A 21198-nucleotide genomic window follows, 5' to 3' on the forward strand; every position below is an offset into this window, starting at 1 on the left:
AATTATTTTTTGCTAAGTACTTATGCAAACAAAAATCAAGTTTTAAGAATTATTTGCCATATTGTTTCAGTTAACTCACATAAACCCTTTTTTTGGCACTATTTCAGGATAAAGCAAAAAAAAAAATGGAATTTCATACTAGAGTGCCGGAAGAAAGGCATTCCTCAATCAAAATACCTCAAGAACGGCTTTGTAAACACTGATGAGAAGATCTTGGACACTTATGGAAAGACTCCTCAGCTCCAGAAGAGATGTCCTTTGTCAGATGAAGCAAATAAAGAAAGAAACAAGTTTATTTTTCAGCTTTCTGGAGAGCAGTGGACGGTAAATATGACTGAAAATATGTTTTTATTGTTAAAGATTTTGGGTAGCTTAGCACTGTAACTTTTAATCCCTCAAAACTTTTTTTGGCAATGCATATGAAATTGATGCTTTTTCACAGTATTAGAACTGAAAAAAGCAGTTCCTATCTTACCATGAACTCGTGTCTTAGTTTTCAAATAAGCTTATTTTAAATTCTCTACTGATACATGTAATTTATCCCCCTCAATAATTTTTATATAAGCAACCATATTGCAATAAGGTATCTTTCTCTGAAATTCCTCAAAGGATGGAAAGAGATGAAAATAATATTCAACTTTGTTGGCTTGTTGATGTAATCTACTACTCGGAGATCTGTCTTCTTTCTCCATCTTGCTCTGATGGTGTGATAACATTATTGTCAAGCTCTGTTAAAATCAAAACTAATATTAACATCAATCCACAGTAGTCTTGCTGAAAAAAGCACTTTTTACTTGCAGTTGTGTTTCTGTGAAATAACAGTTTGGAAGTGAGCTCTGAATTAATGCTCTTTTGAAATTCAGCAGAAGGTGGATTAAAATTGATGTGAAGTTTTCTAGAGTTGTTAAAGCTTTGACTAAAATGTATTTTGAGTATACACTACTTTATTAATGAGAAAATGAAATTCGAATTTTGACTTTTGTGTAGCTTATAATTTTGAAAGACAATTTTTAGATTTTCATTACAAAAATGCAAGTTAAATGTCAATCAACAAAGTGGATAAATTTTAGTAAAACAATTCTTTTGATTGACCTGAAACATAACTTTGTCCCAAATGTGTTCTTGAATAAGAAAGCATTTTATTTTTTGGTTTTATTTTTTTTCCTGGCTTTAGTTCATTTCTGAATAAATATAAAGTAGATGAAATTTCTTGAAAATAGAAAACCCTGGTCCCCAGTCAGCTCTAGTAAGACTGTTTCTTCAACTGATGCCAGTCATTCATATGGTAGGATTAGTTGCTGGAGAGCTATCATGTCTCATCTTTCAAGAACCTTAGATATTGACAATGATGTTAAACCTGTGTAGTCTTATACTATACACTTCCCTGTGTTGTAAACTTTGTAGGTATGTTACGGGAAAAAAAAGAGATATTACAGCTCCTTAGACACTGATATAGTAACAACTGCAAATATCTTCAGTGCACCAGGGAGGAGAGAAGTAAACTTTTCTGTAGCTTATTCTCTTTTGTGAAATCTTTAATGTTTTGCTTTGTTACCATAAACATCGCTTTACATTAGGAGGTAAAATCAAACATACATAAAATGCTTCCAGAGCATTTCATTTCAATTTGACAAGCTGAAAGATTGTATTTAAGAGATATTTGTGTACTGTTATGTACATGATACCACCTTAAATGGTACAGTCCTAACCACCATACGCTTTGATTCAGTCACCATATCATGTGCTTACTGCGCCTATATCCTACAAATACTGTGCCTCATTGTCCAGCTCTACCCCAGTTAAAGTGGGCTTCCTATTTCAACAAGATACTGCAACATAGTTCTGATGTCTGCAGATAAAGATAAAATCAAAGCTACTTTATTTATAAAGACCTTCAAAATCTAAGAACATTGTCAGTTGTTAACAGCTGAGAATTATTTAAAATATGAAAATCCACTTGACAAAGTTATGAAGGAAGTGTATTTCCCCTTGTTGCAGAAAGCTTGGAAAGATTATATCGGTCATACAAATCATACCACTTATTTTGCTTTTTTTAATCTCAACTGCTGATTCTAAACTAAAGACAGAAACAGGCATGACACTATTTTCCCTTAGCACTCCCCCACAAAAAAATGCAGTTAGGCAAAATGTATTTGTAGACTATACAACCAAAGCTGCACTGGCTGGCAATTTGTATGTGAAAAGATCTGTGGACATGTGACAGTTTTCTCAGAGAAGTTTGTATTTTATATATCTGGGAGCTGTGGTATCAATTGTGGTTTAGTTTTTCTAATGTGTTTTGAACACAAATTCATCTATGAGTTGAAAGTTTTGAAGATTAAACACTCAGACACTAGGAGAAGCTTGTGGGTTTGCCTGTGTGGTTTTACAGGCAAACAGCTTGGTTTGCTGTTGGCTGGCCACTTAACCATTGGCAGCAACAAACAGCACAGCCCTGTGAAGTGTCCATTTGGGAACTAGCTGCTGAATCCTCTATCTCAATTGCTTTTACTGCTAAGTGTTTCTATTATGTTTCCCCTTGCCTCTCATCAATGAAGCCATAATATATCCAATAGGATAATTATAATTAATTATAATAATTAATAATTAAGGATTAACAACCTTAATCCAAGCAGGTTGTTGGTAAGACTTAGAGATTTAATTTTGAGAACTGCGCTTGCTTCTGGGCTGTACCAGTTCTCTTTATGGATGCTGTGAAGTCTCGCAGAGGAGTAATCTCCAGCATAGGGATTTTTCAAGAAGAAATCAAGTGGCTTTACCACATTGTTCCCATAGATCTCAATCTAAGGGCTCTCATTGGAAACTTGAGCAGCAAATGAGCTGAGTCCACAAATGAATGAGTGGTGTTATTTGCAATGTTGCAGTAAATTAGAATGGTAGCTTGTGTTGGGCACTAATCAGTGCCCAGGCTGTCTAGATGGTAGAAATGTATTCATGTTACAAAGATGCTATTGTCTCATGCTCCATATCTATACAGCATAACAGCAAATATGGCCCACTGGTTCTGTATTGTTGAGTACAATGTTAAAAATGGATTCTATAAAACATACACAGGGATAGCTTGGAAAATTATTTTGAAAATCACCTGGATAGCAATCTTTCGAAAATCATCTCAAATGTCATTCTGAGAACCTTTGTAAGGCAGGAAATCAGAGCATATCACACATTTTGTATTCCCAATACGGATTCCTTTAGGACCTCTGTGTCACTTTTTTTCCCAGTAATGTATTTTCATTAGGTGGGGACTCACTGTTTTTTTGTAGTTCTAAAGTAATTGTTTCAACATACCTGAGGAAAGATAAAGCTCATACAATGAATATTAGGTTAGACAAACAGGTACAGAGTACTAGCTAAAGAGAATAGGGCTTGATTTTACAGTATATGAATTCTGACGAATTGTATTCCTTTTATGCAGGTCCTGGTTTTGCAGGACCATAATTCCTTGTGAAACACTAATTATTACTAGTTATCTTTCACTTTTATGTAGTTTGAGCCTCTAGTCATCTCAAGTCACAATGGTTTTCTAACAATGTGGTCACACTTACTTAATGGAAATTTTTTGAACTACAATGCTGTAAGTAGGATTAGTATCAAGCCTTTATGCTTGAAGATCTTATATTCAATGAGTCCTTCTGAATCTGAAAGTCCTCCTGTAACTTGCGTACAGGTTTGGCTATGCCTGTGGTTAGATTCTGGCTGTGGACAGTGGTTCATAATTGCAGTGATTAGTTAGTTTTACCTTTTTCTGTAGTTTTACCTTTCCACCTGGAAGAGGCTGTGTGACAACATCCTTAAGGTTCAGTGGTCCTTGCCTCCTCCTTTAAATACCAACCAAATATTTATGACTCAAGTGTTTACATCCCCATGTGATGCATATCTGCCAGTTGGGAACAGTAACGAATTAATATTCATATTTAGGAAAGAAAAGTTCTTATAATAACAAATGGGCTAATCTCATAATCTGATGCTGTGAATGGAATCATATAGGCTATTCTCTTCATATAAAATGGGCAGAACTCAGTCATAAGGCCCCAGCAGTGAGTCTCCTAAATAGTCCTATAATTGCAAAACCTCTGGGACTTGACAGCATGAGAATGGTGTCTGTGTTACAAGTAATTTGAAGTTCCCAAGGTATGTTTCAGAAAAAAACTTTATTTATCTGTGAGTTTTCCAGGCAAACTCACCATGAAAGGGAACTGTATGAGGACTTTAGACTCTTGAATTGTGTATTTGAATTAGTTACCTAGGGGAGAATGATTGAGAGTTGATGAAACACTTAACTGAGATCCTTTGTACATGTAAACATGTATCTACTGAATTAAATGAGTTCTTCAGAGAAATAGCACTGCTATTAGAGCAGAATGAAAACTGTGACAAAATAATGCCATGAATATTCATACGATTTTTTCAATGAATTCACTTTAACTCTGTTTTTCCCCTCTGAGTGTTTACTTTCTGCTCCTAACTAATGAATGTTTATTCTCTGGTGGATCAGTGATTTTTAAATGATATTCAGGAAAAGCAAATTTTTGAATTTGTATTATCAGTACTGTCAAAGGAAAAATGGTGGTGTTCACTCAAATACAGAGCAGGACTTTTCTTGGCTGTGCTGCTTTGGAGGATCTGGATGCATATCTACTTTAAAAAACTTAAATGTCAAATATATAAAACAAGTAAATGAATGAGCAATGGTAGAATTTTTTACTAGTAAACCATGACCTTCTTGCATATCATTTCTTCACAGAAAAAAGTAGCAAATTAATTGCTACATTTGTATTTATTCTCCAAGTTTTATTGTCTAACATGCTATGTCTTTTCACAGAAAACAGAATTTCTGTTTGTTATTCCCAGCTGTTAGAGACAGTGAAGTATTTATTTGCCACAAAGGATCAAGTAGAATTGCTACATTGAATGAACAGAGAATATATCTCTTGTGTTTTTCTAACTTCCTGAGATTTTTTTTTTCCCCAGTAAAGTATAAAATTCCTGAACCAGTCAGGTAACACAGGTGGCCCTGAGACATACTGGTTTTCGAATTGGCTCCAAAGAGAGGAGATGAGGGAGGCTTGTGTGGTGGTTTGGGTGGATTCCCCCTTTTGCTTGCAGCTTGCAGCCAAACACAGCCTGCTCTATCACCCTCCTCCCCCCTCACCCAGGGAGTAGGGGAGAGAATTTGGAAAGAAGGGCAAGGACTCACGGATTGAGATAAAAACTATTTACTAATTAAAATAAAATGATAATGATAACAACAGTAATAACAGACTATACAAATGAGTGATATGCAGTGCTCACTGCCCACTGACCAATTCCCAGCCTGTGCCAGCTAACGATCCCGCAGCCGAGACGGTCCCGAACCGAAACCCCGGAAGAGTGAGCCTGAGCGATCCCCGAGAGAATGCATCGTCTTCCGGTCAACACTGGTTAATATACTGACATGACGTGGTATGATATGGAATATTTCATTGGCACAACCAGATGCCAGTTTTGGGTTTTGCTCCTCACTGCGCTTCCCCCCTCCCAGTCCTAATGCAGCTGTGAAACAAACAGCGTGGCCTTGAGCTGCAGCAACACAAGTACTGTTATCAAAGTTCTTCTCATGATATGTCTGAACTGAAACACTGAAAGTAAAATACAGCTATTCTAATTACTAAAAAGAAAATTAACTCTATCCTAGCAAAACCAGGACAGCTTGGATCCAAGGTTTTAACTTGGCTCATGACAGATAAAACTACAGAGCTGGAAAAGATGCAGAGTTGAAACTTCTCAGAGCTTTGATCACAGTTTTAGTTCAGCCTCATGTCTAGCAGGTAAATTCTCTCCTAGTTAGAAACAGTATAATCAGCAATGGTTGTAGGTTTGCTATTTATTTCCTTTTAATACTATTTTTTCCCTCACAAAAATCAAAGGAATTTGAGGTATTGTTTTGCTGTTAAAGGTAAAAGACTGGCTATCCTCCAAGTGTCAGTCTTCGTGGAGCAATTTATCACCAGGCTGCCAGCTTTAGCATGGTAGCAGAAGATTAGAAAAGAACACAAGGGAATCAGAGAGAAAAACAAACTTAAAGCTTGTGCAAATTTCAGTTCCCTTCCCTATCTAGTTTGTAAATGAAGTAAAATATCACATCAATTTATGTTTCAGCAATGACAGTAAAATGTATTGTAAAATAGAGAATGCTAAAAAAACACATTATAGCAAAGTATTTATAGACTTACATTTGCAAATTGTAATTATGATTGTAAGATACAAAGAAACAATCTCAAGAAAGAAAAGTAAGTCGGGGCAATTGGTGGAAGTACAGAGTCTCCTTACATTCTTTTGAAGTCATGTCTGAATTTATTTCAGTTGCTGCACAAGAGTATCTTGGTGCTTTAAACTACCCTTAAAACAGAAGTAAAGATTTTTAAAGATCTTTTTTGCATTAATAATAAATAATTTTAAAACCCCTTTTTGTTTATTTTTTCTGAAGTTATGAAGGAGCTTCATCTTAATCTGAGAGTGCTCTGTGTGCTGCACTGTTTTCAACATATCGAGAAGTTTGTGGGATATTGGCTTCAACCTGGGAGAACAGCAAGGCTGTTGGCTTCACAGTGTTCCCCTTTGCTCCCTGCTGTATCTGCCAGTAAGGAGCTGGAGATAGTCTGTTGTGACAGCAAGGTGCAAAAAATCAGTAGATAAGTAGAAAAACAAAGACAGACTTGGACTGTGGAGAAGAGTGGCAAATGGTATCAGCTACCTAGGCATCTTTTTTCCTCCAGTATGACTATTCTGCATTTGCTTGCTCTATGAATCAGGGTTCTTCCCCAAGGGGCATCTGTGACACTCCCCCTAAGTTCTATCGCCTATGTGTTGCATTTTCAATTCTGTACAGGTGAGAAAGACAACACTAATTGAACCTGCAGTTGGTGTTTACTATTTTGTTTTGCTGCAGAAAAATGTGCAGCACTGAAGGTGGAGGAGTGGAAACCCACTCCAAAATGTTGGAGTCTCATTATCAGCCCTGAGGCATTCCAGGCATTTTATTTTTTAACTGCCATAAACTGACAAATATAGAAAATAGATCACAATGTAATATACACCTTGTGGGAAAGTGAAGGAAGAAATGAAATGATCCATATAAAAAATAGAAGGTCAGGTAGCAAGGCAGAACTACATATATAGGCTAAGTGTCTGCATGTGCAAAATTGAAAAGAACTGAAATTAGAGAAAGCAACAACCAAATAAAGAACAGCATATGATCAACAGCCCAGTATATCTTTAATTATAATTAGGTTTTTTAATTTAGCTAAGAGTTAAGTAGCAGTATTCCTAACTCAGAAGTTCAGAATTAATAAAAAACAATTAAAATGCATCACTACTGTTAATGTCTTGGGGGATCTGTGAAAATTAGAAGGAAAAAAAATAGTGGGCTACATCCTCTATATAAAACCTGGTAATTTCTACTGTGTTATGTTCTTCAAGCTCAGGAAACGAATTTGGAATTTATAAAGGAATTAAAGGCTGAAACTCTTACATCTCTTTTTATGGAGTAAAGTTAGTGATATCACCTCATCCAGATTATTCTGGATGTTACCAAAACCCAGGGCAGACTGGTGGATTGTGTGATGCTTATGTGAAGTTTAAACAAGCTAGCCTTCAATTTTATGAATTGATTTTTGTTTGCTTCAAGTTTAAGGGATTTGATGACATAATTCAAACAAAGATGTATACATCTGAACTGAAAGCCAATTAACTAAAACAATTTTGTAAGAATTAAAGGCTTTAAAACTTTTAGTCTCTGTAACTGTTTTACGTGGGACATTTTGGACAAATATAATAGACTGAAAATTACTCAGAGGCAAATTTATTTGCTGTGTATTTGGAACTAGAGTTCTTTTAAAAAAAAAGATTCTGTATGACTAAAGAAAGAATTAATTGCAATTCTGGACTGACTTAAAAATTGAATGTTTTTATTATTTCTAAATAAATTTAGTAAAAACGTTCAAACATTGTTGAAGTAACTTAGAAAGTTAAGTTACATATTTGAAAAATGACTTTCAAAAAGTGATATGTGTGTATCCTATCTGAAGTATTTCTGTTCCTTGGATGGTGTTGATCTTGGCAAACAAATTTTGAAACACTGGCAGGTGTTAAGAATGTAGTCACACTTTTTTTTTTTTTTTTTTGAAAACCCTATTTAGATACTCTGCATACACCCACTCTTCTGTTCTCATGTTGCATTTTACTTCATCTTGATGTGTGAATTAAATCACCCAAATGTGTTTTAAAAAATCCTCCAGCTGGAAAAGGAGATAACACGGGAGACACCAAACAGGTTGAGTGCTTCAGATAGGTTTTTAGAGCAAAATGATTGCTTTAGCAGTTAAAAAATGAGTATGTGGTGACAGACAGATGCAATGCTTTTCAAAAGCAAACAGCTCCTACCAGAGTCTGGCAAACTGCTGATCTACATCAAGATAATTAAGGTAAAGTGTTGGGGGCTGGCCATGGAATTTTTTTCCTTTATATTTAGAAACATGGTAGAACAAAATTCTAACTTGATGCTTTCTATTTACTTGTTCTTATTTAACTTACAGGAATTCCCAGATACTCTGAAAGAACAGACCTATCTGAAAGAATGGCATGTGAACAATACATTGATACAAACCATTCCAGCTTTCATTGCATTATTTCAAGATCTGAGAGTACTGGAGTTGTCAAAAAATCAAATCAACCATCTCCCAGTGGAAATTGGTAAGTTATTTCAAGATACTCAGCTATTCATGCTTATGCCATTTAACTATATTGCAGGGAAGTGAACACCCATGGATATTCTTACTCATCTACTGAAAACTGCCTTCTCATTTGTTTCCAGTGAACAGTCTGGAATTCCTCTAAATTTTTGCAGCTCTCTGGCTGTAATTATACTTGCCAAATGGTGTGCAATACTATGTGTGCAGTATGGCTAAAACATAGGAAAAAACTGGCACATTTTTGTTATCTGATTGCGAGGCAGTTATTGCTGGTATTCAAGTAGATGGAGAGTTTTTCCTAAGAACAGGTGGTGATTTATGTTCTTTACAGTTTAAGAAAAATAGAAGTATTACAGAGTTGTAAACTGCAAACAAGATGAATTGAAACATAAAATTGTAGTAGAAAGTAATAAAAAACGTAATGCTGCATAAAATCCATCTTTTGAATTTTCTAATGAGTTCAGTAATGATCCCCTTTTAATAAAGTGGTATATCCAACATGACATCAGGGCTTTTAAAGGAACAAATTCTTAACACTTACGTACTTTGACCTTTGCTATTCTAAGCTACATAACAACAATTTTAATGTTTGACTTTCCTGTATTTTCTGGTCTAACAATATAAAAAGCTTATTTGAAATGCTCTAATGGTTTGAGAGGGAGTTACTGCTTTTACAAGGAAGAGTGTTGCTATAACTGGTCATATGTTTGACAGCTGAAGAAGCTGGGTCCACTACGAGTCCCCTGTAGTTGAGCCCATGCATCCAGGTCCGCTAACACCTCAGCCTTTGTTTTTAGATGTGGTAGTCCTAAACTTTCTCCATGACTGGTATTCCTTAGGTATACTAAGAGCTAACAACTTTCAAGACAAGGATAAAGACTAAAACCTCCACCTCCACAGTTATCATAGACTTTGCTTTCTTCCTTTCAAAGTTTTTCTTGCTGATGTTTTATGCAAATGTTCACTTGAAGGGCCAGTGAATATTAGAAAACTGTTTGCTGGAGATCCTGCCCGAGACATAATGTTACAGAACTCGCCATCCTCTTAACAGTGAACTCTTTTTCAGAAATTTTTTTTTCAAGATTAATTAAATGAGAGGAAGTATGACTGTACTAAACACTGGAGAAACCTGGATTTGAACCTTTACTTTTGAGACACTGCATAACCAAATTAACAAATTTAGTTAGCTGTAGGTGCAATTTAAACAATAATTGTACATTTTAGAAGTAATTCTAGCCTATCTAGACATAGATTCACTGATGTAGTTTAAAAAGAAATAACTAAAAAATGTTACTCTGGGGCTGTGCAACTGAACTGTTAAGCACATTTTTGCCAAAATTCTCTAATGATTTTCAGTCTTAGTGAATGTCCTATGCTGATAGACCACCCATTAGTAATGCAATGGAGCTGCCCTTGTTGTTATGGCACAAGTTAGAGAGAATTTTTTATCTCAAATTATATAATGCTCTCTTTGTTGACATGTAATATGGTATGCCTGCAAATGACTATGCTTTTATTTCATGTACTATATATGCATACAGACACAGACACTAATATGTATTGGAAATGTTTGTTATTTTAATAAGACATTATTATGAAAGGTCTTGGATGTTTTGAAGTTTTTGGATGCTGCTTCAACATGAAGCATCTCAGACTATTGCCATCTAGCTTCTAAATTGTGACAGGGAAAATAATTGATGTGGGTTTTGTCTTGGAGCTCTTTCTAAGCCAGGAGTGAAGACTGGGTGCTAAATCAGAAGGTAAGGTCTCTGGAAAGGTTAAGTGCTAAGGTATTAATCATTTTGTGTTCTGTTTATGAAACAGCAGTAAGTAGGTAAATATCATAGCTAAAACATACTTGAGAGTAATGACAGATGGTTGAAGTTGGCAGTGACATGCATGCTGTTGAGTCTTTAATCTTCAGACAGAATTGAAGCCAAGTTTAGACCAACAGATCACCCAGCAGAAGCTAAACTGGTGAGCCATGTTAGGACTACGTTTGATTCTCTCAAGGGGGTGTTAAAGGTGTGAGAGATGACTAGAATATTTTAAGTGAAAAAAGGTATTGCTACAGTAGCAGTCTCTGGACTAAAATATCTGCACGAACTGAAGTTTCTGTTCCTGTGTTGTCTGATTTAGAAGGGAATGCCCTACTCTGAATTAGAAAGAAGAAAGACTTGAGTACACTCTCAGTTATTTCAAATCACATTCCTAAGCTATAATTACCTGTGCACTTGATTGGATCAGATTTGGACCAGAAGACAGATGAGAATACTTTTTATTTGATTTATTTTGTGGAATAGCAAATATTTTCATAGGAAGCAAGTAAAGAAAAATGGTGAAAACTGCAAAATGGGGTTGCTCTCTGTCTCAAAGTTGCCAGATCTGGTTTTCCCAGGAATAATAGAAAAAATTGTGAGCTGGGCTGTACATGGTGGATTTTCTTTGGCAATGGTTTCTGGGTGAGTTTGCAGTTCTCGCTCTTGACTGCATGGCTGTAGTGCAGTCACTGTATATCAGTTACTGGTAGTACATTGATAATTGCTATAATCGAAAACATCCAGTAGAAGATATTACCATATTCACATAGAAAGGAGTGAACTGCATTTTCATGTGATCCCAAAGCTTTTGTGCTGGGATGGGTTAGTGAGGCCATATAATGACTTTTTTTCCCTGTATTGGGTTTGACTGAGGTGGAGTTAATTTTCCCTGTGGCAGCCCTGAGAGTGCTGTGTTTTGTATTAGTAGCTAGAAAGATGTTGATAACACACCACTGTTTGGTTACTGGTGAGCAGTGCTAGCACAGCACCAAGGCTGCCTGTCCGACTTTCCCTCTGCCCAGTAGGCTGGGAGTGGGGAAGGTCTTGGGAGGGGACACAGCCAGGACAGCTGACCCAGACTGACCAAAGGGGTATTCCATACCATATGATGTCTGCTCAGAAATAAAAGCATGGGGAATGGAGGGGGAAGGGGGGGCACTCGTTATTTGTGTTTGTCCTTCAGGAACCGCAAAGCGTATGAAAGCCCTGCTTCCCGGGAAGTGACCAAACTTCGCCTGATGGGAAGTAGAGAATAAATATTTTGTTCTTTTGCTTCTGTGTGTGCAGCTTTGCTTTGCTTCTATTAAACTGCCTTCTGTCTCAACCCACAAGTTTAGTTGTTGTTGTTTTTTTTTTTTTGTTCCATCTTATTTTCTCCCCTCCCCATCCTGCTGAGGAGAGGGGTGATAGAGTGGCTTGGTGGGCACCTTGAATTCAGGCAAGGTCAACTCACCACAGTCCCACAAATTATTCATGAAACAGAACTGTTAGTAAAATCTTTGTAACTCATTATGTTGTCTCACATTTTAGATATGCCAAATATTTAAGAGGAATAATAGCTGTGCTTTTGAGACATATTTTAATAAGAAATCACAGGGATTTTTTTGGTCTCCTCCCTACCTTACAGTATAAAATTTCATTTTGCATACCATTAATCCAATTTCCTAGCATTCAGAGAGGAAAACTGTAAGTAATACAGTTGTAAATGACTTCCAGATACCTAAAATAACCTTTTCTATTAATAAGTTTTCCAGTGTACTGATGTGTGAGTTTCCAAGAAGAAAATAGATATTTCCAGTTTAAATGCAGTCTAGTTCTGAGGACTTGTAGACGCATCTCTTACCCTTGCCATTTATTCAGTATTCAATATTGTCTGTCCAACAGTTTGATCCTGTATACAACTGGGGAAAATTTTGTTTATAGTCCCCATTTGAAAAGGAAGTATTAAACAACTCTATTACAAATTAACTGTTTTGAGGAGGATGCTATTTGCTGTAAGGCTAGCTGCTCAAATGAAGTTTTGCTCATACTGGAACAGCTTAAAAGTTCCTCAAAATCTAACACTTGGTTAGCGCACCATAAAAATAAATACAAAAAAAAAAGTGCTTTTACTTGGACCAGATAGAGAGGAAATTATCTTTTTTACTCATCCACTTAAGGTATTAAAAATGGGAATATTGTGGGAAAATGTAAGACAAACATATTGCTTTAACAAATGTCAACATCATTGGATCTTGCAAAGGCCAGTACTTTATTAAGCTGAATTGCTTGTAAGGATTTTAAATAGTGCCATTAGGTATGGAACTCAGACTGTACACACTGCCAGGGAAACTACTCATTACATAAATTATTTATCCAAAAGATTCCTATCTATTGACTTTGTCATATTGCTTTATGTAACTATATTATATACAACAATGTTAGAACACAATCCTTCTACGTGGAGCAGATTGCTATTAGCAAAAGCTGTGGTTTGTTTCTCAAGTCTTCACTTGAGACACAGTGGGAATGTTAGAGGCTGCGTACACCATTCTGGTTATGATGGAAAAATTTTATCTAAAGTTTTTCAATTTCCGAGATGATAAAAATGTGTTGTTCTACTCTTCCCAAACAGTTTACTCCATGCTTATTTCTGATGATCAGAAAGTGTTTTCTGGCCTGGAGGCTGACCTTGTACTCTACTTTGCCCTTGGGAGGTACATCCTTTTTTGTGGATACCCAGGGAGTCCATGTTTCACTTATCTGCTCACATTAAAAAAGGAAGTAATGTATTTTCTATAGGAATTCTCATCTACCAAAATATCTTCAGTTCATCTCATTGCATTTTTCTTTTCATTAATTTCTTCTTCAGCCATTTCAGTAGTCTCTCACCTTATATTTTTTTCCCAGAAGGTATCTATGTCTACCATTTAACCCACAAGAACTTCTTCATGTTTTCCTACCTCTTTTTTGCTACAAGAAAACCTTCTTTCCCCATCCCCCCTTATATTGTACAAATACTCTCCTGATCACAGACCAAGATCCCAAGCTTTACCCTTTTTATCTTTTGTTTGTAGTAGGTACTTGCAGTTTCTTTCAGCATGCATAAATTTTTTTTAATTGATCACATGAAGGTTGGTTAAAGAATGAAATTTTACTAGCCCAGGGTCAATCTGTTACTGTGCTACAGCTTTCATAGCCCTTCTGACAAAAAAAGGTTTTGCAACTTTGTTATGCAAAAGGAGTTCATCCCTCCTTTGTTTGGATGCTTTGAGCAGAAGGTAAAAAAGAAAAAAAGAAAAAAGAAAAAAGTTTTAACTGTTACCTGTAAGCTTGAACATCAATATCTCATTTCAGAGAAATCAAAGGCAATGTCACTGTTTAGCAGAGAAAACTGGAAATGGGAGTCTATTTTTCTTGGCCCATAGGAAGCTGCTATCAGATCCTTGCAGATCAATGCCAAAAATTGCTTTGTATTTTACTCCAATTTATACAAGTGGATCTGTATTTGCATTGAATGGGATCCTCAGACAACAAAGGCTCTGTAACCTTATCTGTATTTTGACTCTGAAACCTTGTTAGGAGCACTAACTAGTCTTGTCTAAATTGTGAAGTTGCATTGTCATTATTGCTATGATACATTGCCTGTCAGAAATTGTAGAGTTTAATTACCGGTTTAAATAATGAATTACAAATTTAAACTGGGAATAAATGCTATTTTAGGCCACAAATATAGCATTGAAGCTCACATTTAAAAATAAAATATTCTTAATTGTGAAACTGCCAAGGAAGCCATGGATTTCATTACTGCTTTTATTGCCACTTCTTGGAAAACACAGAGATGTTAGTTGTTTAAGTCCTTAATTTGCATTTTTTTATAGAACTGAAAATTGAGTGCCATTAAGTGTAGTTAACAACAGTGTTGTAGCAGCAATGATTTTATTATTACTACTTTTAATTGAGAAGTTGTTGGGTATTATTTGAATGTATAGGTGGCAGGTCTGGCAGTCAAATCCTGCTCAACATTTGTTGTGAAGGAGATGTCACCTCCTCTGTCCCCTCCTAAGGCTGCCTCAATGACTGTATTGCATGCTCATTAAGGCTGCTGGTGCCTGAGCACCATACCTAAGATGATGGAGAACTTCTTCACTAAGAAACTATAAATAAGACCCTAAATACTGATTACAGGGTAGTGAAAGTCGTTCATACTGCCTTATCACCCCCCACACCCTATCAGTCCCTTAGCTGTTATTGTAATAAACTCCAAATGTGGGTAAGAATGACTGGAATCTTATTGACAATGCCTATGGTGTTTGAAGGTTATTTAGGGATTAGTTGTTCTCCACTTCTGCACTTCAGCCACGATACCTGGATTGGAGAATCTTGAGTTGCCATGAATGTTGTCTTATAGTTGAGCATTTGTATTCTTTCTCTGACAAAAATAGCATCCCAGACTTTATTAATGGGTTTAGGGGAAAAGAAGAGTAACAGAGTCTATAACCTGTATTACCATTCAGACAACTCATATAACCTAAATGTATCCCTGTGTAGATTGTTGCTTGTAAGAATTTTAAAACTTTTTTAGAGGAAGGAATAATTAGTGAAGTGAAGCTGAATGGAAACTAGGTTGAAATTAAAAATTTATAAAGGAAACGCAAGTTGTGACCAGCTCATTTGGTTTCTATCTTTCTTCTGAGAAGACGACTGAGCTTCAAGTAGTAGATCTTGTCTGTCTGGCATCCCATAAAGCATTTGATACAGTGAAATATGGAAAATGAATATTTGAATCTAAAGGAGAATGGTATTTGATAAAACAATCGTAAAACTGAACAAAGGTTGTTAAAGCAGAGGCAACAAGGCACTCATTTGGAACGAGAAACTATTGGTCAGGAGGAAGATCACTTGGAGAGTTAGTCAAGGATCAGTCTTGAGTTTATTTTGTAATTATTTTGAGGAACTATGGTGCTGAAATTTTCTTCTGACATAGTTTTGAATGTTATTGTCACTTCACAAACAAGAGGAAATATGAAAAGCTGGATGAGCAGGTGGACTTCAAAAAAGGGAGAGAAATTGAATTCATGATTACAGAGTTCAAGGTCATATTCTCAGGAGTTAATAATTTGTTCTGCAAGTTATGGGCTCATTAAATGCAAATAATTGAAGAAACAAAATTCTTAATCTGACAGTCACAGAAGGACAATCCATTGTGATAACACAAAAAGCTGTGGTCATCCAGATTCAAGAAGAGTCATTTCAGGTAGGAATAGATGCAAAAGAAGTCTATTAGGACCTTTCAAGGAAGGGAATTTTCATTTTAGAAGAGATTAGAAGAATTGGCTTATTCAGGCTAGTAAAATAAGTTCTAGTATATCTGCTGCCTATGAAAACATAAGAGAAATAAACACCAGGGAAGAAAAAGAGCTGTTTAAAGGTAAAATTGGCAAAAGAATTAATGGTTATAAAACTTCTACAGATAAATTCAGACTGGCAATCTGAACACCATTCTCAATCATGAAAAGGATGAACGTCTGTAACTTTGTTTTTCCATAAGAATGGTGGATGTCAAAAACAAAACTACTTTAAAGATAAAATGTGATAAATCAAAAAATGCGAATATGTGAAATAGTAGTGTAAAGGTTTTATCTAGGAGGTCCTGGCGAGTCCTATGTATGTCTTATGGTCCTAGAGGCAGGGTTAATGCTTGACTACTGTTCAGCTATTGGATTACATAGCTTAATCCATTGGAGAACCCAGAGGTGAAAAAATATCTATTATGCAGAATTGCAAGAGATTGCTCCCTGCAGACAGATCTCCGTGAAACGTATCTCACTCATCTATGTTGCCCTAAGTTTGTTATCAGAATTAGATTCAGTTGTAACACTTGTGGCCTTTCCCAGTAATTTTCATAATCTTAGCCACAGCAGTTACTGGCAATTGACTGTAGATTCTATAGTGTACTTCTGTCAGATTATATATGACAAGAAAGAATGTCATGCATGTTCTATTTACTTGCAATTTGGGACAAACCATATCAACATTGACACATGTTAGAAACTGTGAAAGGAGAAAAAACTCGAAAAGCCACCGTTTCAGAAGGCAAGAAAGTCAGAAAGGCAACCTGTGCTCGTCTCCATCACACTGCTCAAAAAGGCTGTTAAATTTTTGTGTTTTTATTGTAAGCAATTCTGCTCCTTGTCTTTTAGTTACATGCTGGAGATGCATCATCTGAGCAGTTAGACAAGTGAGTGACTAGGATATTGGTGACACTGGATGCCTTGTCTTCATTAGTTCTGCAGCTGCTAATGAAACCGAGAGGTTGAAATTTCAGTGGCTGAAAAGTAAGCAAATACATCTGTTGTGGGTTAACAGCTGTAGGCAGCTAAGCCTCACACAGCTTGTTCAGCCTCTCACAGCTGCTTGTTCAGTCTGCCACAGCACGATGGGGATAGAATTGGAAGGACAAAAGTGAAAAAACTCGTGCATCAGGATGAAGACAGTGTAAGTAAGTGTAGCCTAGAATAATATAAGTGCCTTAAAATTAAGCTGACAAGAATGATAAATTCCAATAAAGAAAATGACAAAAAAAATGCATACATCCATTATCTTTTATAATAAAAGTATGCAATACTGGATACCAAAGACAGAATTCTTGGTGCAGTAAATTTAGTAGGAGCAATTATTCCCAATGAATAGGTTCTATAAAAAATACTAAATTGTTTTTCAATTAGCAGGCAAGTTTTCCAATGTGACCAAACCAAAAGCCAACTTCTGTAGTCTCAACTGAGATAAATAGGTATCTCATCCTCAGTAGAATCAAGATCTTTGTAGGTCTTTGCTGCTTTCTTTCCAACTCTCACCAAAACCACTGCTGAGTAAAGGAAGTCCATACGAGTACAACACAACACTTCTGCACCCCTCCCCATTTTTAGTGACCATTGCAGAATATATTTATTGATCTCTTACTCATCATAACATTCAAGAGTTTTTTCTTTGCTAAACTGAGTATGCCTTTTAATTTTACTTTCTCTCTCTCTCTCTCTCTCTTTTTTTTTTTTTTTTTTTAAATGCACTGATTTTAATTATCTTTCCCTCACAGGTTGCTTAAAAAACCTTAAAGTGCTCAATGTGAGTTTTAATAATTTGAAGTCAGTCCCTCCAGAATTGGGTGACTGTGAGAATCTGGAAAAACTGGATTTGTCTGGAAATATGGAAATAACAGAGCTCCCATTTGAAGTAAGATACAAAAATATGTTTCTTCCATCTTTTTTATTTGGCTTATAAGGTATTTTACAGTTTTAAAATCTTTTCTTAACAGATTAAATCACATTCATTGCAATTTTTAGCAATAATATTTCAGTAGTAATATCACTAAAAATGCCTTAGCAGCAGTTAAATGGGACCAAATTTCTTTGTTTTGGTTTCCAAGTGATTAAATTTTACTTGTATTTATTTTGATATATGAAGGAGGACATGATTGCAAAGGGCATTTGGCCAGTGGTGATGAGGAAAAGGCTGAAAATAGCTATTTTCTGTGAAAGTGAAGTACATTTTGACAGTCATATTCACATACTAACCTTCATTTGACGCCAGTGTCTGTGATCCTTTAAAAAAACATATGGAGAGGTCTATAAACAACACTGAACGTTGTTATGAGCATAAATAGATGTCTGAAAGGGATATTACATATAAGGCATTGTATGAATATATCATAAAGATTCCCAGGCAGGTACAAATATTGTTCCTTGTATTGGATACATAGCTGCTCTCAACCACAGCTGCTCTGAAGCTTATTGTTCATGGAGAAATGAAACCACTGACTGGTACCTCACCACAGTTTCATCTCTATTAGGTTCTTAGTATCTTGATTCCTGCAGGATAAGTCAGGGGAGCTCTGGGGAGAAGTGTCAGGCTCTTCTTTTCTTGATTCCTATTTTTTCTCTAAACATCTATTACTGGCGATTTACAGGCAATGTTAGAGTGGATTAAATTTGTGTGAGATCTGGTTTGGCCATGCTTATGTTCTGTTCTAAGGAAATACAAACAGTAATAAACTTTCCCCTCTGACTTTTCACTGTAAGGTAGTTTATCTAAAAAGAACTGTTAAAAAATGATGTGAAGGAAACAGAAACAAAGGATGAACATTAGTTTCATGTCATAAGGGGACACTGCATAGCAATGGTAGCAACAGCACAAACATTGCAGGTCTCCTTTCTCCTTCCTCCCCTCCTCCTTCAGATAGCAAAGATAGGGGATAAACCAGATAAAACTTAACTGTTTGAAAGGAACTATAATGGAATCAGAAAAACATAGATCCTGAACAGGCAAAAGACTTAAATATAGGCATCTAGGAAAAGTGAGTATATTCAAACCTGTGGGCTAGAACAGTGATTTTAACCCCAATCATTGGTATGTTAAAATCAATGAGTATTTTCTCAGTTGCTTTTAAGGGCCTTGTAACACAAAGTCTTATGCGTGTCTATGCATTATGGGTAGCCTTTGCATGTAAACTTAAAGGTGTACTGTGTATGTACATCTTTCCAGGGCTGAGTCCTAAGACAGCAATGTTTCTCTTGGAAAGCTCAGAAATTTTGTTCCCTTCTGGCAGTCTCCTATTAAATGAGATTGAAAACCACTAAAATTGAGTGTAGCCTACTGAGTAACAGGTTGCTTACAATCTATGGAAAAAATTTGGAGCTTTGTAAATGACTTTATGTAACAGCCAAAGCGGAAAGCAACTTAATGTCAGCATGTTCTCAAATGTCAAGAAGAAAAATATTGGCATTGTCTATTGGGTTTCCTTGTTCCTCTGGAGGCCGACACTTAATTTATGCTTGCAGTGACCTGGGAGGTAGGCTACAGAAACCCAGAATCAACATTTCAAAGGCAGCTTTGGAAGCCAAACATACAATTAAAGAAACAGTTTTGTCAAATAATTTAAAATGCTGCAAAGTGTTTGGCCTTTGGTGTACTCAATATGACTGATGTTATTCAGAGCAATTGCATCAGTATCCTTGCTACTGTTATAAGTGTTTGATGTTTGATTCCCGATGGGCAAAAGGTGGTAGCCACTGGCAGGTAACTATTTCATGAATTAAAATATTGAATTAGTCTGAACAGCCTAAAGAAGGAAAACAGAAGTACACTGTGAAGTGTTGTGGTGGGCTAACCTTGGCTAGTAGGCAAGGCTAACCTTGGCTAGCCCACTCAGCTGCTTATTCCCTCCCCCTCCTCAGCATAACATCAGTAGAAAATAGGGTAAAAAAGGTCATGGGTCAAGGTGGGCTGCACTTTGTTCAGGAATATTCATCTGCACCAGCATGGGTCTACCACAACTGTGGTGTGGACATCTGCTTCACCATGGAGCATGTCCTTCTCCTCCTACATGAACCTTGATATTCCCTCTGCTCTTTCTCACTCTTTTTATTCTCTCCCCTTTTCTATAGCATTTTTTTCCCCTTAAATAAGTTTTAGAGCAGCGCCACACACTTGTCTGTGTCCTATTGTGGGTCCATTGGAGCTGTCTGGAGCTGCCTGTGTTTAGCATGGGGTTAGCCCCTGGTCTCTTCCCACAGAGTCCACCCTGCAGCCCTCATGCTGCCAGCACCTTGTTATGGACACCCCATATAAATATTTATGACCCCATGTTAAACAGATCAGTTATTACCTAATACAATTGTTGCTAACATCTATTAATCCAGTGAAATGCTTATAAGGGTTGGTCATCATTTTCTCTTGTAGTGTGAGTACTGATAACTGTGAAGTAGAAATGAACAAGTACAGGTTTGGTAGGTGGATGGGATCTCTTTATAAAATTAAGAAAAAATAGAAAACTCAGCAATTGATACACAAAAAAAGGTAGAGAGCTGCTAAAAAATATTTCCTGTTTATCATCTTTTAGGAAGTCCAATTTTTATTTGACTTTTAAATCCTTACAAGTTTCTTCTGGGAAGGTTAAAGAAATGCATGAGAGCAGCAACAGTATTCTCCTATGTAAAACTTGAAAGAAATAAAGGCAAACTTCAGCCCAGTAGAAATGATCAAAGTCTAATTTTACCTTGTTTTTGTACATAGAATAATGTCCAGAGAGATACTGAGAGCATATATGAAAATGGATGCAAAGAGATTGATAACATTCTTGTAATTCAGTCAAGAATTTTTGACAGACCCGTAAAGGTTTATGAGATTACCAGAACTCTGAGACTGAATTACATCTTCATTAATCAGTTCCCCTGTTCCCTTTCTATCCATTTTCTTCATGACAGGTAAAAAAAAAAAAAAAAAAAGGAAAAGTCTGGAAGTTTTTAGTTTATTTGGTTATTTAGTTGTTTGCTTTCTTAGGAAAAGAGTTCAGTTTTTTGTTTGTTTGTTTAATAGACATAAAATATTACATTGTGAGCTAATTTAGGGGGAGAAAGCTCAATGGAATGGATCATATAGCACAGGACTGTAGTTGCTGCCCAGGAGTGGTAGAGGGTGAACGTACGTTATTACACAAAACCATACAGTGTCGCCAAGTACCCCTTTTGTATTGAAGATCTTAATTTGTTAAGACAGCTACCATGTATGTATATTCATTTTTGGTGGCATATCAGTTGTTTCTACACCTGAATTTGTCAGTCAGCCACATAAGAAATTCACAGACTCTTATA

At 36.1% G+C, this 21198-nt stretch overlaps 1 protein-coding gene across 1 annotated transcript; it reads left to right on the forward strand.

Annotated features, from left to right (window-relative positions):
* Positions 1 to 107: 107 nt before the first annotated feature.
* On the forward strand, positions 108 to 20811 carry LOC104521132 (leucine-rich repeat-containing protein 2-like; the record flags this gene model as incomplete). The annotated part of the gene is made up of 4 exons (XM_010163037.1): positions 108 to 324; positions 8595 to 8751; positions 17646 to 17782; positions 20621 to 20811. Coding segments are annotated over 4 exons (702 nt in total), but the record flags the coding sequence as incomplete, so codon positions are not given.
* Between the last annotated feature and the right edge of the window lie 387 nt (positions 20812 to 21198).

This window comes from Antrostomus carolinensis, unplaced genomic scaffold (genome assembly GCF_000700745.2).
Source record: "Antrostomus carolinensis isolate BGI_N321 unplaced genomic scaffold, ASM70074v2 scaffold10762, whole genome shotgun sequence".
NCBI classification, from domain to species: Eukaryota; Metazoa; Chordata; class Aves; order Caprimulgiformes; family Caprimulgidae; genus Antrostomus; species Antrostomus carolinensis.